General features: G+C 67.8%; 1 protein-coding gene across 3 annotated transcripts; it reads right to left on the reverse strand.

Annotated features, from left to right (window-relative positions):
• Positions 1-416: 416 nt before the first annotated feature.
• Positions 417-16,148, reverse strand: NCAN (neurocan). Of its 3 annotated transcripts, none has more exons than XM_074565891.1 (15): positions 16,011-16,148; positions 9,984-10,063; positions 8,487-8,888; positions 7,430-7,604; positions 7,215-7,342; positions 6,632-6,925; positions 5,421-6,278; positions 4,112-5,335; positions 3,475-3,591; positions 3,154-3,267; positions 2,789-2,947; positions 2,599-2,681; positions 2,362-2,506; positions 1,462-1,644; positions 417-1,341 (listed from the first exon to the last, which is right to left on the reverse strand). In XM_074565891.1, exons 2-15 carry the CDS (start codon positions 10,054-10,056, stop codon positions 1,067-1,069), a joined length of 4,230 nt encoding a protein of 1,409 aa, XP_074421992.1. In that variant the 5' UTR covers positions 10,057-10,063; positions 16,011-16,148; the 3' UTR covers positions 417-1,066. The 3 variants fall into 3 exon arrangements, with proteins under 3 accessions (XP_074421992.1, XP_074421994.1, XP_074421993.1); XM_074565893.1 differs by having other exon boundaries at positions 417-1,345; XM_074565892.1 differs by lacking the exon at positions 16,011-16,148 and adding an exon at positions 14,289-14,413.
• Between the last annotated feature and the right edge of the window lie 1,928 nt (positions 16,149-18,076).

Here is an 18,076-nt window from a genome sequence, read left to right on the forward strand (position 1 = left end):
GGGGGGCAAGAGTGGGGACCGCAGGTGCCGGGGGCCACCGGAGCCCCAGGTGGTGGCCACCACACGCTGATGGATAGCAGCTGGGGTCGGGGGGGGGTCACGCAGCCCCTGCACCCATGGATAACACGGGCAGCACCCCGATAAAATTCATCAGCGTCTCCGCAGCTCGTGGGGGCGGGCAGGGAAAGCCGCGGCCGCGCTGCTCCCCGCTGGCGTGATTCATGAGCTCTCGGCTCACACGGCCGGGCCCGCGAGAAGGATTAGGTTTGCTTAAAATTAATTTAGTGGCGGTGAAAGGAGGCAGATGGAGAGCGCCGGCGAGGCACTCCCCGGCCAAGGGCCGCACGGGGACTGTCCCCGGGGTCCCCGTCCCCCCCCCGCCCCGTCCCCAGGAAAGCACAGAGTCGAGGCCACTCAACTGTTAAAAAAATTTATTAAAATGTCCAGCAGTACAGAAAGGCAAAGTCAGAAATGGCACGGGGCTCGGGGAGGGGAGGGGAGGGGGGGGACAGGGATGGGGAGGGGGCTCGGGACACGGCAGTCACGTCGCAAACAGCAGAGATCAGAAAGCGCCGTACACACACACACACACACGCCAACTCCAACGGGGACCCGACGACAAACGGAAAGGGAAAATAAAAATCAACCCCCAAAACCAGGCGGCAGAGTGGGACACCGGTCCCGGTGGCATCGTCATCGTCCCCCCCCCCCGCCACCCAGCGCCGGGCAGGGTCCCCATGCCGGTCACAGGGACGCCCCACGAGCAGGACTGGGGGGCTGGGGCGGGAAGATGGAGGGGGGGCTGCTAAAAAACTGGAGCCACCCTGGGCCACGATGGCCAAGGTGGGACACGGGAAGGGGGGGGGCTGGCGGATTAACCCCCCTCTTTGGGGAGGGGGCCGGAGCCCAGCCGGGGAACAGCCCCCACGCGGGATGGGGGGGTCCCCATGTGGGGCTGGGGGCTCGACCCCGGGTCGGGGGGGCTGAGCGTGGGGCATGCAGGGAGGGCTGGGGACGCACACGCAGCCGCCCCCTCCGGATCCTATTCCCTACGGGGCCGGGCATCCTAGGAGCTAAAGCCAAGGGTTGGCGGGGGGGAGGTTATAAAAGAGGGAGAGGGGTTGGGAGGGAGGGGGCCAGGAAATGTCACCGCATCCCTTCGGGGACCTTTGTGCTTCCTCGTCCCCCCCCCGGCTCTAGAAGTAGTGGCCCTCCTCCATCCAGTCCAGCCGGAGGTGCTTGCGGTGTTTTCGCCGCTCCTTGCGGGGTTTGTGGTGGTGGTGCTGGTGGTGGGGGTGGCTGTGCCGGTGGTGGTGGTGCCGCCGCGCTCGGTGCGACCGCCTGGCTAACGGGGGCAAGGGAGGGCACCCGGGGGGGTCAGGGAGCGCGGCCCCCGGCAGGCAGCCGGTGCCTTGACACCCTCCCTTATCCCTCCCCCCCGCCTTCCCCGTCCCCACTAACGTTTTGTGCAGAGGATTTTGGGCCGGTCCCACTTGCCGGTGCTGTGGCACTTGATGGTGGGCACGTGGCGCTGGGTGAAGCCCTCCTCGCACTGGTAGCGCACGCTGGAGTGGATGCTGTACTTCTCCTTCTTCTTCCCCACCAGGAAGGCGTTTGCCACCTCCGGCGGGGGCCCGCACAGCACTGGAGGTGGAGGGGGGGGACACAGACCGCTGTCACCCCCCTGTCACCAGGAGGGGATAAGGGGACACCTTGTCGATGCCACCGGTTCTCTCCGGAGCGGTGGTGGATGGCTTTAGGAGGGGCTCCTCCGTCAGGTTGGCAGTGAGGTGTTCCCCAGGATTAACTTCGTTAATTAATGGCCTTATCGGGGCCAGCGCATCGTTAAGACGCAGCCGGCGGGAGAGGGCGGCACGCTCCTCCGGCTCGCAACGAGCAGCTGGAGGTTAATATAACTTTCAAGATAAGGAATGAGAACTTAATAGTTTTAATGGTGGCAAATTAAACAAATTAAAGCGGAGAGGGAAGAATTGACTGCAGGGGCGGGGGGGGGTGGGGAGGAAAAAAATGGAGATTAAGGGGAACTGCTCAAGTTTTCCTGGGTGAGGGGCTGGGAGAGGTTTCCCGAGGATGAGGAGGTGCCTGGGGGCTGCGGGATGGGGATGTGGGATGGGGATGCTGGGGGCTGCGGGATGGAGAAGTGGGACAAGGATGGGGATGCCGGGGGCTGTGGGACAGGGATACGGGATGAGGATGGAGTTGCCGGGGGCTGCAGGATGGGGATGCGGGACACGGATGGGGATGCTGGGGGCTGTGGGATGGGGATGCGGGACATGGATGGGGATGCCGGGGGCTGCGGGATGGGGATGCCCAGGGTGGGGACGCCGGGGCGGGCGGTACCTGTGCCTTTCTTGCAGATGTAGGGCAGGTTGTAGTTGCAGGGCACGTCGTTCCACTTGCCGATCTCGTGGGACACCAGCACCACACAGTCCTCGCCGCCCGCAAAGAAGTTGTCGGGTTGGTTCTCCCGCCAGTTCTCGTATTGCTGGTGGGACAGGAGAGAGGGTGAGAACCCCTGCGCCCCCCCCCACGCCCTGCACCCTGAGCCCCCCCACCCTGCACCTCCCAGGGTCTCACCAAGCCGGTGTTGTCGGTCCACTGGAAGTCCTGCTCCACGATCCTGTCATTGAGCCCGATCCAGGTGTTCTCGTGCCCGAAGCCTACGGAGAGAGGCACCCACGGCTCGCGCAGTGCAGGCCAGGAGCACCCAGGGGTGCTGACGCATGGAGAGCTGCAGGAGGGGGCGTTACCCGCCCCCAGCCCGCACCGTTGATGAAGCCGTGCTCCTCCTGCGAGTGGATGCTGGTGAGGTGGCCGGCGCGGCGGCGGCAATCCCGCTCTGCGTCCTCCCAGGAGCGCCGGCGGGCGAAGTACCGGTAGCAGTGACCCTGGAACTTGTGCCAGTTGTGGTCACAGCCCTCCGTGTCTGCGGGGAGATGGGGACGGTGGGGACAGCGAAGGGGACCGGCCCCCCAGCACCCTGGGGAGGGATGCGGAGAGCATCCTGCATCCTCTTCCCGGCTCCCCATGCTGATCCCCAAAGGGACAGGGGCTGGGCAGTGTCCCCGTGGGGGTCTCGCCCACCCCATGGCGACACACCCCGGGGGGGACATCAGGGGCTGCGCTCCCCACCTTTCTCGCAGCGGCTGCCGCCGTAGCTGGGCAGGCAGAGGCAGACGAAGGAGTTGACCTCGTCGATGCAGGTGCCGCCGTTCTGGCAGGGGCTGGACAGGCAGTCGTCGATGTCTGCGGGGACACGCCGAGAGCTGCAGGACACGGGAGACCCCCCGCCACCGCCCACCCAGCCCACCGTCCCCTCCGCCAGCACCGGTGCCTGAGGATGGGGGGGATCGAGCCGGACTTAGAGCGGCAGCCCCATTCCCCTCCCGGATTTCCAAGCTCCATGCGGCGCCTGGCTCTGCCCCGGCACAGCGGGATGCTCCGGCCGCTCACCGATCTCGCAGTTCTCCCCGGTGAAGCCCGGGGCGCAGCTGCAGCCGCAGACGGTGCCGTTGGCGCGGCAGGTCCCGCCGTGCAGGCAGGGGTTGTTCTGGCAGGGGTCGGACGGGGCTGCGGGGTGCAAATGGGCGCCCTGAGCCAGGGGCTGGGGGGGACGCCGCGGCACCCACCCCCTTCCCCACCAGGACCCAGGGCCTGGCCGTGACCCTGCCGGCTGCCGCGCATTAACCGTGGTGCCTTTTCCGCCTGGCTGTGGCTCGACTCTTTAAATACATTTGTTGTTTGTTTGGCAGCCGGGGCCGGGCAGCGTGTGCCACGCGTCCCCCGCCAGCAGCCGCCTCTCCAGCTATTATTATTACGAGCAACTGCAAATATTAAACATTTAAGAGGATGCTTTCCCAGCTCACGTTGATAGCTCGGCTCCCTTCGAAAAACCCAGGACCTGCTTCCAGCCCACCGCAGTTGCCAGAAACTCCCCGGAAAGTAAATTGGTTTGGCTGAAAGGCGAGACCCGCAAAAACTTCCGCCTTAACCCCCTGGGTCGGTCCTCTTGCCACCCAGCCTGATTTTCCCCAGTGCCCACCAGCTCTAGGTGCCCCCAGCACCCCGACCCCCCCAGCGCCGCACTCACCGTGCCGGCTGGCGTTGTCGGCGCCTGCCCAGGCCAGCAGCTCCCGCTCCTCCAGCCCCGGCTCCTCGCCGCTCCCGCTGTCGGCATCCAGCAGCGGGGACCCCCCCGTCAAAGCTGCCGTGGAGGGCTCAAAGAGCAGCCCCGTGCTCGGGGACTCGGAAGCCTCCGGCACCCATGGGTGGGGGGCAGTGGGTGACGGCCGGGGGCTGCGGGTGGCCGAGCCAGGGGGTGCAGGGGTCTCTTCCCTCTTCGCCTGCCCGGAGGCATCCTCCTCGCCGGGGGCCATTGGTGCATCCTCATGGCTGGGGACACCCGGGGGGCCGGGGCTGGCGGGAGGCTGCCGAGGGGCTGGGGGGGGCAGGAGGAGCTGCTCCGCTCCCCCCAGCTCCGGTGCAAGGTGGCTGGTGGGCTGTGGGGCCACGGAGGCGAAGCCCGTGGACCCCTCCTCGGCTGCCGGCTCCAGCGCATCCGCCTCCACCGGCCACTCGGTGCTGGCCCACAGGGTCACCTCGCTGGCCACGGGGGCAGGCGAAGACGAGGGGACATCACGCACTGGGGGGGACACGGCTGCTTCGCTGCTTGGCTTGGCTGAGCCCTTCCCGGCATCACCATACCCGACCAGCTGCTCATGGCTGGGCTCAGACGGCGGCTCAGATGGCGGCTCAAACGGCCCGTGGGGAGCCGTGGGGCTGAGCTCCCCCCGGGGCTGGGGAGCAGCCACCTCGGTGGGGCTGGGGGTGACGGGGTGCCCCATGGAGGGGCTGGCTGGGTGAAAGAAGGTCACCGCTTTCCTCTGCCTCTCCAGTGAGCCATTGCCCGGGGCCCCGCTGCCGTCACCGCCGTCACCGCGGGGCTGCGGGGCCATCTCGGGGCTCTCGGCCACCAGCGGGGCTGGGGGCAGCGGGGGCCGTGGCGGGACGGAGCCACCATCCTCCTGGGAGAGAGCGTCCCCGGAGAAGTCCTCGGTGGCATCCGCGGGTGGCCGGGGAGAGTCCCCGCGGGCGCTGGGGACGCGGGGCTGAGCCCGGAGTGTGGTGATGTCCTGGTGGCTGAGAGCATCGTGGGGACCAACAGAGGCAGGCAGGGCTGGGGACGGCAGAGGGGGCGTCCGTGCGGGTCCCTCGGGATTGTGGGGGGCCATGCGGGGGCTCCACCACGGCAAATCCCTCCGGGAAGGCGCCTGTGGCGAGGGTGACACTGGGGGGGTGGCTGGTGCCATCAGCTCTGCAAGAGATGGCACAGCCATGGGGTCCCCGAGCTGGCGCAGCCCCCGCCGGGACCCCCCCGCCCGCTTTCAGGCATCACTTACCGGGGCCGATCTCCTCCTCCACCGCGTTGGAGGGTGAGTAGGTGCCCTCCCGCCGGAGGCTCTCGGTGCCGGTGTGGGAGATGCTCCACGTCTCCACTGCGTTGGCTGCAACCCCCTTCACCTCCAGGGCCAGGACGGGGGCCTGGCTGACCGTCCCCACCGGGTCACCCACCACCGTGGGGTCCCCAGCCGCCACCGTGGGGTCCCCAGCTGCCACCGCGGGGTCCCAGCTTTGCCGCTGGAGCTGGAAGTAGCGCCCGTTCAGCCCGGCATAGCTGCTCCGTCTCGGGGCGCGGGAGCTGGCCAGGGGGGTGCTGGGGGTCTCCGCTGCCATGCCGGGGACCGTCCCCAGCCCCGACGGTGAGCCGGTGACGTGCTGCCGGGCTGGGCTTTGGGACTGCGGCAGGAGGGCGGCCAGGGGCTCCTCGGGAGCAGGGGCTTCGTGCGCCGGCGGTGCTGGGCTGGATGGATCCTGCCAGGAGCTCACCGGCGCCTGGTCCACCACGTTGAGAGCTTCATCCTCGTGGGGCCACGCCGGCGAGGAGGCCGTGGTGGGAGGCAGGGATGTGCCGCCATCGCCCACCCCCAGGCCAGCAGCCGCCGTGGCAGCTGCGGGGAGGTCACCGCGCCGCGCCGCTGGGCTGCTGCTCGCCAGCCGCAACTGCTCGTCCTCATCCTCGCCCAGCCCCGCGGGCCCCGCCTGCGGCGGGAGGCTGTAGCGGTCACGCAGGGTGTCCCGGGCATCCCCCGACGTGCCCAGGTCCTCGCCGTGCTCCACCAGCACGTTGTCGCTGCCCGGCGGGTCGGGAGTGGGTGGCACCGGCTCCTGCGGCTCCCTCTGCCCTGCGGCCACGTGCGCTGCGGTGAGACCACGAGCATCAGCCGTGCCGTCGGCGGGACCGAGGGGCAGGACGGGGATCCGGGACCAGACGGGGATCCGGGGCACGAGCGGGGACCCACATCCCCCCCCCACAAGGGCTCGGTACCAGGAACCGCATCCCGCAGCCTTGCACCATGCCAGGGTGATGCACGGAGCTGGGCTCCCTCCCAGCGCAGCTCTCCCCATTGATCTCATTAATTCCCCAATTAAATATTCATCCGTAGCAATTTTCCCAGCCATGCCCACCGATTCCCAAGGGAAGAAGGGCCAGGGCTGGTGGGGGGCTTGCGGGGTGGCACGCGGTGCCGGCATCGCGGCCGGTCCCTCTTACCTTTATAGCAGTAGGCGTCAAATTTGGAGGTGGCGGGGGGGAAGCCAGTGCGGTTGGGGAACTGGTAGAGGGTCCTGACGCCCGAGGCCTCGCCGCCACATTTCCTGCGCGGGAGCCTGATGGGGTAGCGGACGCTGCCGTCGGCCAGCCAGCCCGGGTCGCACTGGTCCAAGCCCTCGCGCCACGCCAGGTAGAGCTGCCCCGTGGTGGCTAACGAAGCCCCCCGGCTCCGACAGTGCCTGCGGGCCCCCTGCCAGGTGAACCGCCCCGGCACCGTGGCGTAAAACACCGTCCCTGCAAGAGAGCAGAGCCCGTTGGGGATGCGGGGACGGAGAGCCGTGACGGCTCGGAGCCGAGCGGTGTTTTGTGGAAGTCTCCATGAATTGAGTACGACAGCCAACACCGCGCCACTTGGCACCGGCACCGAGGGTGACACCGAGCACCCATCCCTGCAGCCAAACCGTGGCAGGCAGGAGATCCATGGAGATGCCTGCGGTCCTGGCCACGGCCGTCTCCTCGGAGCAATGTCCCTGGCACCCACCCGCCCGCCCGGCGTGCACCCAGCCGCCGCGGCACCACTTGCCTCGCAGCTCCTGGGCGTAGCAGTAGACATCGTACTCCTCGCCGGGCTCCCTCCGGCCGTAGCTGCGGACGCCGGGGAGGCTGTTGCGGTCTCCATAACAGCCAGGCCGGGAGAGCGTGATGGGGTACCTGCCAGAGAGGGGCACGGCCGGCGCTCAGCCCCGCGGCTGCCCGTGGCGAGGTGTGCCCGGCCGGCAGCCCGTGCCGCACACTCACCGCACGGTCTGGTCGGCTAGCCAGCCCGCGTCGCAGTTGTCGTAGCCGTCCTCAAAGGCGGCCTGGAGGTGTTGGGGTGAGGCGATGACGGCCGAGTTGTCCAAGCAGGCGCGACGGGCGGCGGCGAAGGTCAGGGCATAGCGCTGGCCCGCGGGGCGGTAGTGGAAGACGACACCTGGAAGGGCAGCGGATGGCACGGCTGGCACGGGGCGCGGAGCTGGCAGGGCTCGCGCAGGGGTACATGGCTTGTAGGAGGTGCAGGGCTTGAGTGGGGTGCACGGGGTGCACGAAATACATGGGGTGCACGAAATACATGGGGTGCACGGCTTGTACGAGGTGCATGGCTTGCAGGGGGCACATGGGGTGCACAGCTTGCACCGGGTGTATTGGTTAACATGGGGTGTATCGGGTGCACGGCTTGCACAGGAGGCACGAAACACAAGGGGTGCACAGCTTGCACGAGGTGCATGGCCTGCACGGGGCACACAGGGTGCACAGGTTGCATGGGGTGCAGGGCTTGTACAGAGTGCACGGGGCGCGTGGAGTGCACGGCTCGCACGGGGAGCATGGCTTGCATGGCTTGTACAGGGTGCACAGGGTACACAGGGTGCACGGCTTGCACAGGGTGCGTGAAGTACATGGGGTCACGGCTTGTACAAGGTGCATGGCTTGCACGGGGCACATGGTGCACAGGTTGCATGGGGTGCACGGCTTGTATAGCATGCACGGGGTGCACGGGGAGCATGGCGTGCATGCCTCGCACGGGGAGCACAGGGTGCACGAAGTCCATGGGGTCACGGCTTACACGAGGTGCCTGGCTTGCACGGGACACACGGGGTGCGCGGGCTGCACAGGGTGCAGGGCTTGCATAGAGTGCGCGGGGTGCGTGGCTTACAAGGGGTATATGGAGCGCATGGGGTGCACGGCTTGCACGGGGTCCACAGCTCGTACGGGACGCACGACCCCCACGGGCACCCACGCCACCCCGCCACGGTACCCGCGTCGCCCCCCACGGCCCTCCCGGCAATGCCACCCCGCGTCACGGCACCCGGCTCACCCGTCACCTCCAGGGGCAGCAGGTCCTGCTCATCGTCGATGCCGGCCACCACCTCGCAGCGGTACAGCCCCGCGTCGCTGGCGCGGGCGGCGCGCAGCACCAGCGTGGCATTGTAGCGGTCGCGGGGGTAGCCGGGCAGGGACACCCGGCCCTCGTAGGCTTTCACCACCTTCACCGCGTTGTCCTTGGCCACCAGGATGGGGACGTCCTCCCTCTGGCCGGTGGCCGAGCGCACCTTGCTCCATTTGACGCGGGGGGGGTCGGGGGGCTCGTTGGGCCCCAGCGAGGCGGAGGGATGGAGCAGGAAGAGGCAGGGGAGGGCGATGGGCTCCCCCAGCCCCACGCGCACGGCCTGGTGCTGCACCCTGTTGATGTGGATCACCTTCCCATCGTCCTGGGAGCCTGTGGGGAGAGGCGCCCAGATACCACGGGGATGGGCGGCGGGAGCTCCTGCAGGGCTCTTGTTCGTAGCGGGGAGAGAGCTGGGGGCACTGCAGGGTTTTGGGGGCCCCATACCGGGTACCTCTGAGCCCCCCAGGGAAGAACATGAAGCGGGATGATGTGCAGCCTCCCCGGCTGGTGGCTGAAGAGCGGCTTTGCCAGTTAAATCGGCCAAGTCCCCGTCCCCGCCAGGCTGTAGCCGCTGCTCTGCACCCATGGGTCCCACACCGCTCCCGTTGGGATATCAATGCTCCCCATCCCTTGCCCGCAGAGGTGGACCCCTCGCCAACGACTCGGTGCCACTCAGCCCCTGGTGCACCAGCAGGAAAGCCATCCCCACGCCGGGATAAAGCGCGACAGCGACTGTGACCTCCTCCTCCTCCTCCTCCTGCACTAATCCTGCCCCAGCCTGTCCCGGCTCCCGGCTCCACCGCTGCAAATCCCACAAGTCTGGGGAACTCCCGCGGCCTGGCTCTCCCTGCCCGCAGCGGGGTCGGGGGGGGGGCTGCTCCCCACAGAGCCCAGCCGGCCGGGGACTGGGGATGGCCACTAACCCCCACCTGCCACCCTCCGCCCCCTCCATCCCACCCTCCGTCGCACCCCAAGCCCTTTGATCACCGGGAGATGCACAGGGAGGGTACCAGGGCGGGGGGATCCCAAATGCCCCCCTGCAGCGGGATGCTGGGATGCCCCCACCACGCACAATGGGGGGGGACATGGGCTCTCCCACTCAGAGACATGGCAAATCCCTTGGGGGGGGCTCAGCTCCGCGGCGGGGAGGGGGTTGGGGGTGCCGCTGATGGGATTAAGGATTTATGGTCTGGCCTGCGGGGATCCCAGCGTGGGGGGGGGTCCACGGTCGCCTGGGGGGCTTCTCCCTCGCTAATCCCCTGCATGCAAGGGCAGGGAGGCATGGGGGGCTGGGGGGGGCACAGCTTAAACCCTCTCCTGGTTATTATTCACCCTCACTATTTATTATTGCTGATAGTCCCTCATTTGCTGCTGTTTACCGTTATCGGCTAATTAGCCCCGGCTACGGAGCGCTGTCTCACTCACCCAGGACGGCGATGGGGAGGAGGGAGAGCCCGAGCAGGAGCCAGCAGCCGGCATCCCCCATCACATGGACCATCCTTGACCTGCAACGAGAGCCGGGGGGGGGGGTGGGAATGGGAGGCTGCTGCTCGCCCTCCCCCTGCGCGTGCGGCGACGCCGTCGGGCCATAAATCACCGCGAGGCCGCGCTGACACCAACCCCCGGGAGCCGCGGGGAGAGCAGGATTAGCCCCGCTTAGCGAGATGCCATTAGCCCGGAGAGAGTTTGATTTCGCTGCCGGCATGGAGCTGGTGTGGGGCCGGGATGGAGGATGAGGTGCCACCCATCAACCCACCCACCGAGCCCCCAGCCACCCCACCGGGGCATCCCTCTGCGTCCCCCTGCCACCAGTGGTGACATCCCCGCACCCTCACGGTGCGCCGCTGGAGGTGGGACACGCGTCTCCATGGCGGGGGCAGCAGGGAAGCCCAGGGGGTCCCGCGGCCCCCCAGCCCGGCCGTGGCAGAGCCGGCGGCGCTGGAGCCGGCCCTCGCTCTGCCCCCAGCATTAACATGCAACGGACGCCATCGGCTGCCGGAGCCGGCGTGCGGTGCGCGGAGCACAAAGCCGGCACCGCCGCTCGCCGAAAATCTCCCATCCATCTGTTTGACTGCAGCGACGATTAGTATTTTCTAAATCATTTGGTCTCTGGGCTCGGAGGGAAGTCGGAGAAGTCGCCCGCCCGGCGCGGGCACAACCATCGCCCGGCCCCCACCACAACAAGCACCGGGGTCCCACAAGCCCCACTCAGGCTTTGTTTGGGATTTTAACCCGGCTCCGGCACCAAACTGGCCAAGCAGGGATGCAACCGGCACCCCCAGACCCCAAAGGGGGCCGTGATGGTGCTTGGCACCACGTGGCTGCGAACTCGAACCAGACCCAGGGTCCCCCCCCCGTGTGCCGGCAGATCCAGCGCAGGGTTTGCTGGTCCCCACGGGGGTCCCTCATTTCTGACACTGACCCCCATCCAGGACAGCGAGCCGCGGAGCACCTTGGGGGGGACACCAGGATCCCCCCTGTCCCCCTCCCAGCTGCCCGGAGCCGAGGCTTCGGCTCAGTCCACAGGTTCTCCCATCCCTGATGCTCCATTTTTCCAGCCCTTGATTTCTCATTCAGTCCCTTCTGCTTTTATGGGACAAAAATAGCAAAAAAGAGCAAAATGGCGAGAGAAAAAAAAAAAGGAGACCCCCCCCCTGTGTTCAGCACTGGAAAAGGGCCTTTCGGGGGGTGCAAAACTGGGTTTTATCTTCTCTTTTCTAAAGAAGAAAGCGTTTGCTCCCCCTTCCCTCCCGCAGCTGCTCCGCAGGGCTCTCTGCCTCCAAACCCAGCTGCGGATAGAAGATGTGGAGGTGACTCAACCCCGGCTCCGGCCGCAGAGGGAAATTCCCGGGATGCGGAGCAGGGAGCGGGCTGCGGCTCACTGCACCTTCACCCCACCACGTCCCCCGGGAGCCGAACAGCCCCGCGGCCACCCCACGGCACTGACAGCACGACGGCAGCTCCTTCTTCCCTGCTCAGAGATGCTCCAGGAAGGAATTTCCCCGGGGCTGGCGGCCCCGGCAGCACCAAACTTTTCCCTGTCTTCCCACTATGGGTGGGAAAAATAAATGGCTTGGCACAGTTGGGCTCCGGAGGTTCCAGCTCCTCCCCATTGAAATGTGAATTGTGACTTTCTGGGGGTGTCAGGAGCTCGCCCAGCACCAACCATCAGCGCCGGGGTGTGGGATGGTGTGGTCCCTGCCTGCCCCCCGGCCCCCCCAGCCCATATCCGTCCCCGAGCCACCCCCCTGGGACCCGCTGGACCAGGGTGGGGGGGCGGGTGCAGGCTGGGGACATCCAGGACACTCAGCACCCGGGGAGAAGGGTGCCCTGGGCTGTGCTCGCACGCGTCCCAGAGCTTCAAATCACCCACAGCCCCCTTTTCTTTTTTTTTTTTGGCTTTTTACCCATTTTCTTTCTCGCATCCCTCGACATTCCCCCTCCCTGCAGCTTCTAGGAGACTTTTCCCATCGAAGGACAAACCGGACAATTTCCCACGCGGGAAAGCGGCGACCAAGTCTCGCTCCCCGACACGTCCCCACGCCATCCCTGAGACCTTCCCCTTCTCCATCCTCCTCCTCGCCAGCCCGTGGCTGCCCCAGCTCCCAGCGTGGCGGCCCCAATTCCCAGCCCCAACCCAGGGCCACCAGCCCCAAACCATGGGGTTCCAGTGCGCTGCCCGGGGCCACGTTGGGGTGGTGGGACGGAGCAGGAGCCGAGGGGATCCAAGAGACCCATGTAAACGTGCTGGCGTATAAATACTCCTCTAAGCTCTCGGCTGTTTACCCAGAGCCGCTCTTCTGGAGACGGGTCCTCGCTGAGCAAACGCCGGGCAGCGCCGCTGGGTAAACATTTAAATGTTAAACACAGAAGTTGCTCTTTGGATTTGCAACCGCTGGAGCCCGGCACACGCCGTGAAGGGGCTGGATGGATGGGACCACGGTCCCCAACCCCGCTGGGGACACCCCAGGGTGGCGGCACCAGGGGAGCGGGTGCTGCCGGCGGCGCGGGGCCGGGAGCCGCGGGGCTGCGTGGCTCTGGCCGCGGCCGTCGCCTTCCCTGACATCAGCATTTCTGCAGGTTTTGCTTCGGCAGCAGGGATGGTGCCGCGGTGGGAAGGGCCGGCAGCGCTGGCAGCACCCACTGCCTCCTTGGGGACCCCCGGGGACAGGACACACAGTCCCAGCCTGCCGCTCCCTTGGGGCCACCCTCCTGGCACCCCCTGCCCTCAAAGCACGCAGGGACCACGTCCCCGCTGGCACCGCGGCTCCGCTCCGAGCTGTGGAGACAAAAGAAGGTCCCTGCCACGCTCTGCTCCCCCCAGCCCCTCACCGGACCCCCGGCCACCCCCGCCACCGAGCCTGGCCCTGCGCTGAGCCAGCAAAAAGTTTATCCCAAGGTCAGGGCGAGCGGCACGGCAGCCTCCGTCCCCGCCGGTGCCGGAGCCGCCACATGCGGCGTCCCCCACGCAAGGACCCCCGTGCCACACCGGGGGCTGCCGAAGCCACAGCCAGGCAGCGTCCTCCCAGACTCGGCGCCTCGTTAATTATTGAGACCGTCTCCCTCCCACCTCCTCTTGATCCACTAACCCACAATCCAGCGCCAGTGAGGCAGGCCGGGGCTGGCACGGCCGAGTCCTGAACCCCCGGCATCACCGGGATCAGCCCTGGCCTGATCCCGGCTCCCCACCGCAGGCAGGGAACGCTGCTGCCGGCACGGCTCAGCACCCCCAGCCTCCTGCCAAGGTGGGGGGAAGCAGCACCAGCCCCATCCCATTGGGGCAGGATCCAGCCGGGGTCCCCATGGAAGGGGCCGCGGGCTCAGCCATGCCGGGCATCACCGCGCCGTCCCCAGCGGTGACAGCAAGGTGAGGAGGGTGGCGGGGAGAGCCAGCGCCAACCATGCCGCCGGGAGCCCAAGGGGCTGAATTTCGCGTGCGGGGTCTCTCCGCGCAGTCAGGGCAATGCCATGGGCTCAGGGCACAGTGACGTCCCCGGTGCCACGCGGCTGGGCCCCCTCGGGGACAAGGAGCGTGTCCCTGTCCCCCTTGGACCCAGCCCCAGCCGGGGGAACGGCAGACGAGAGAAATTTAAAATAACGGCGGTGCAAAGCCACCCCCCCCAGTCTTGGGCGAACATTTTCACATCTGTCACTAGCTGTCACCTCATGAATAATTCATCTGGCTCATGAATATGCAAAATCGGGGCTGGTGATTAGCTCCAGCTGAAACATAGCTTAATTCCTCGCAGGCCATTGGGCGCCGGCACGGCCCGGACGGTTTTGGGGTCCCCTCTCACCCCACCCTGCCCCGAGCCATAGGCTGGGACTGGGGTGGCCACGGACCCCGGGGGTCCCCACGGCGAAGGGGACATCTGGGACGGTGGCAGGGGGGACACGGGCTTGGGATGGGTTGGAGGGGAGGGGGGGCACTGCCCACCCACCCAGGTGGCCTGGATGGCACAGGACAAGGGTGCCCCCCACCCTGGGGACGCCCCAGCCCTGGGGGTGCCCCCAGCTCCCCCCCCAGCCGGGATGCAGACCCTGTGACCTCTGCTGTCCCCACGGGTCACTCCGGTCCCCAGTGCCACCAGCGCACACACAGCATTTCGGTGCCCACCCACCCATCGTGTCTCCCCCCCCCCCCGCTGCAGACACCCCACGGGGCTGATCCTGCACCCTCCGCACCCAACCCCTCAGAGCCACCAGCCCCCCCCTCTCCACAGCACCCACCTCCCTCCCAGCGCCGCGATGCCTCCGCCACCCCAGCGGGGAGGGGGGTGTCCGCCGAGGGCCCCCCCCAGGGCTGCGTGGCCGTGACGGGAGCCTGGCAGCGGGGCCGGCTCCGCGTCCCCTCCTCTCTGCCCACAACAAAGGAATTCTGCAAACCTCGCTGCCGTCACATCTCACAGGCAACGTGATGCTTCCCGCTCCCCCCCAGCCTGCGAGAATAAATTAGCACCTCGGAAAACTGTGATCCCGTCCAATATGGGCCCTTTGCTGGGTGCGATTTTTATTAGGCAGACAGTCTGCAGCCTTTATTTTAGAATTTGCTCTTCTTTTTAATTTTTTTTTTTAATCCACCCCACATCCCCCCCCCCCCCCCCCCCAGCTTTTCTGTCTCTCCCCGGGAAGCTGAAAGCGGGAGCCCCGAAGCCGGTGCAGCATCACGGCAAGCCCCCGGCCCCATCCCTGCAGATGGCTCGGCCGCACACCGGTAATTCCGAAAGCAGCGCCGATGCCCGGCACCGAAAGCGGGGAGAACACCGGGCCGGTGGGCCTGGCACAGAGCTGGGCCTCTGGCACCGTCCTCCCCACCGGCGCTGGGTTTGCCGAGCCCCTGGGTACGATGCGTGGGAGCGAGGAGTCCCCCCACGCAGCCCCAGACCCCTCACCGGTACCCGCACCCACCTGCACCCACCTCTGTCCATCCCGGCATCCCTCCATCCCAGCCTCATCGCGCTGTCCCCATACCAGGGCACACGGGCTGGGCGTCATTCTGCCCCCGGCGCTGAGCGCCCCAGGGATGCAAAACTTCCCGGCTCCCTCCCCTCCAGGGAACCACCCGCGGCACCAACGGGGAACCGGGTGGCCAAGGCAGGGGAAGGGACCGAGGAGTACCCGTCTCCGGCACCACGGGGTGGGGGGGTGGCGGCGGCTCCCCGGTGGGCACCCACCCGCCAGCACCCACTGCCCTCCTGCCATCCCTCACCCCTTCTCCCTGCCCACCGCCACGCTGCCGGCTCCTCTGGGGGCTGGGCAAGGGGTCAGGGCATGGCACCACGCTTCCAGCGTCCCCCAGTCCTGCCTGTCACACTGGCCCCAGTGCCGGTGTCCCCCAGCCCCTCTCGGCCCCAGTGTCCCCATCCCCTCTCGGCCCCGGTGCCAGCATCCCCCAGCCCCTCTCGGCCCCGGTGTCCCCCAGCCCTGAGAGCCCTGGTGCCCCCCAGTGTCCCCCTGTCCTGGGTGTCCCCACAACACTGGTGTCCCCAGCCCCATTGTCCACCTGCCCCGGTGTCCCCAGCCCCACTCCTGATCCTCCCCCAGCCCCGGCCCCAGCATCCCCTCCATCCCCACTGTCCCCAGCCCCAGCGCCCCCATCCCTGACAGCCCCAGTCCCCTCAGTGTCCCCAACCCTCAGTCGCAGCATCTCCGCAACCCCCAGCAGCCCACATCCCTGCCCACCCCTGTCCCCACAGTGTCCCCCAGCGCAGGGTGTCCCCCGCATCCCCCAGCCCTGACACCCCCCTTGTCTCCGAGCCCGGATCCGTCCCGCTCCTGCCGTAGTGGTGCCGGTGCCACCGCCCCCGTCCGTTCCCACCGCCCGACCCGGCCCCGCCGGCACCGGGCACCGCAGCGGGGGCGCGGCGCGGGCGGTGCCGGTGCCGGTGCCGGTGCCGGTGCCGGTGCCGGTGCCGGTGCCGGTGCCGGTGCCGGTGCCGGTGCCGCACGTACCTGGGGCCGTGCTCACGGCGCGCAGGGAGTCATCGCCGCCGGTGGAGCCCGAGCACCCCGCCGGCACCGGGGGCTTAAAAGCGGGGCGCGGAGGGGGGCAGCGGGACGGGCCCCCCCGGAGGGGGCCGAGCCGGGCCGGGCCGGGCCAATCGCGGCTGGCGGCAGGCGCGGCCCCCCCGCCCGGTGCCGCCGGTGCCGCCCGCCCGCACCTGCCCGCAGCGGCGGCGAACCCGCGCCCGCTCCGCGCCCCGCCGCGCTGCCCGGCGCAGGGCGAGGGGCGGCCGCGCATGCGCCGACCCCCCAACCCCCCCCCCCCCCCCCCCGTGAAACCGGGGCCGCCCCCCCCCCAACCCTCCCGGCGGGGCCGCCCCCTCCCCATCGAGGGGGGCCGCCCCCCGCCGCCGGCACCGCAGCCCCCGCAGCCCGGGTTGGCAGGGGCTTGGGGGGGGGCCTGGAAGTGGGGGGGGTCCCTAAGAGGAGAGGGGGGGCTGCCTATAATGGTGCGGGGTCCCTAAGAGGGGAAGGGGGTGCCTCTAATGGTGGGGGGGGTCCCTAAGAGAGGAGGGGGGGGTTCCTGTAATGTGGGGGGTGTCTCTAAGAGGGGAGGGGGATTGGCCATAATTGGGGGGGGGTCCCTAAGAGGGGAGGGGAGGTCCCTGTAATGGTGGGGGGGGGTCTCTAAGAGGGGAGGGGGGGTTGCCTGTAGTAGGGAGAGGTCCCTAATAAAGGGGGGAGTCCCTGTAATGGTGGGGGAGAGTCTCTAAGGGGGTGCCTGTAATGGGGGGGGTCCCTAATAAGGGATGGGGGGGTCCCTGTAATGGTGGGGGCGTCCCTAAGAGGGGAGGGGGGTTGCCTGTAATAGGGACAGGTCCCTAGTAAGGGACGGGGTCCCTGTAATGGTGAGGGGGGGCCCTAATGGGGGGGCAGTGTGCCAGTAATGTTGTGGGGGTCCCTGTAATAAGGGGGATCCCTAATAAGGGACGAGAGGTCCCCGTAATGGGGGGGGGGTCCCTAAGAAGGGAGCAGGGCGTCCCTTCCACCCCCTCCAGAGGCCCCCCCAGTCCCGGCGTGACCCCTCTCCGCATGCACCAAACCCCCCCCCCATCTTTGAGCCGGCTGCATCCAAGCAGGATTTTAGGGGGTGTCTAAAAAAAGGGGGGGGGCACCTCCCAGCCCCTCTGCACCCCAAAATCCCTTCCAAGCCATATAGGGTGCAACCAACAGCATCTTCCAGCCCCTCCGCACCCCCGTACGGCCCCCCCCGGGGTGTGGAGGGGCTGGAAGATGCTGAGGATGGATGAAGGCTAGAAAAAGCCTCAACAACCCCCCATAAAGCGGGTGAGACACCCCCCAACCCCCCCCCCCCAGGGAGCTGCGATACCAGAAACAAACCCCAAAATGGGGGGGGTGGGGGGGGAACCATCCCTGAGTTCTTGGAGAGGATCTAAGGCCGGGGGGGGGGTGGTGTCACCTTCCCGCCGGTGAATGGAGAATGCCACCCTGTCTCCCACGGCTCGGCAACAACCGGTGACAAAATATGTGTGTGGGGGGGTGGTGTTCCCCCCCCCCCCCTCCTCATTTTACCCCATAGGATGGATCCGTGGAAACCCGAGAGCAAAGTTCTCATTTCCGACTCCATTGTGCCAGACTTTTTTTCGCGGCGTTTCCTGCCTTTTGTCAAACCACCACCACCACCACCACCCCCCCCCCGTGCCGCCATCCTTTCCCCCCGCACAACCCCGGCGTTGTCGGCGCACAGAGCTCTTCTGTTCCCCTTCTTTATGTGGCTGCAGCTGGCGTCCCCCCCCCGTCCCCGTGTAGGTGCCCGAGCGTGGGGGACAGTGACAGGGGTTAATACCCCCCGCCGTGGTTGCCAAGCAGGATTGGGGAGAAGGTCCCAGGAGCTTTGCCGGCACCCTGATGTCCCGGCTGCTTCCCGCTCCATGAGGATCCAGGTGGCCGGCGCTGCCACCCTACGGGTCTCCATCCCACCATCCTGCTTTGGAAAAAGCACCCATGGGTGCCGGTTGGGGTTTGTTGGAAGGAGGGTGCTGCACCATCTCCAT

The sequence above is a fragment of the Larus michahellis genome, chromosome 23, assembly GCF_964199755.1.
Source record: "Larus michahellis chromosome 23, bLarMic1.1, whole genome shotgun sequence".
Lineage (NCBI taxonomy): Eukaryota > Metazoa > Chordata > Aves > Charadriiformes > Laridae > Larus > Larus michahellis.

Excerpts from the sequence above, each read along its gene's own strand:
- NCAN (XM_074565891.1), bottom strand. The coding sequence starts at position 10,056 with ATGGTCCATGTGATGGGGGATGCCGGCTGCTGGCTCCTGCTCGGGCTC. Across the intron at positions 7,343-7,429 it reads CTAGCCGACCAGACCGTGCG|GTACCCCATCACGCTCTCCC; the intron begins GTGAGTGTGCGG and ends CCTCTCTGGCAG. Across the intron at positions 3,592-4,111 it reads CGACAACGCCAGCCGGCACG|CCCCGTCCGACCCCTGCCAG; the intron begins GTGAGTGCGGCG and ends TGCACCCCGCAG.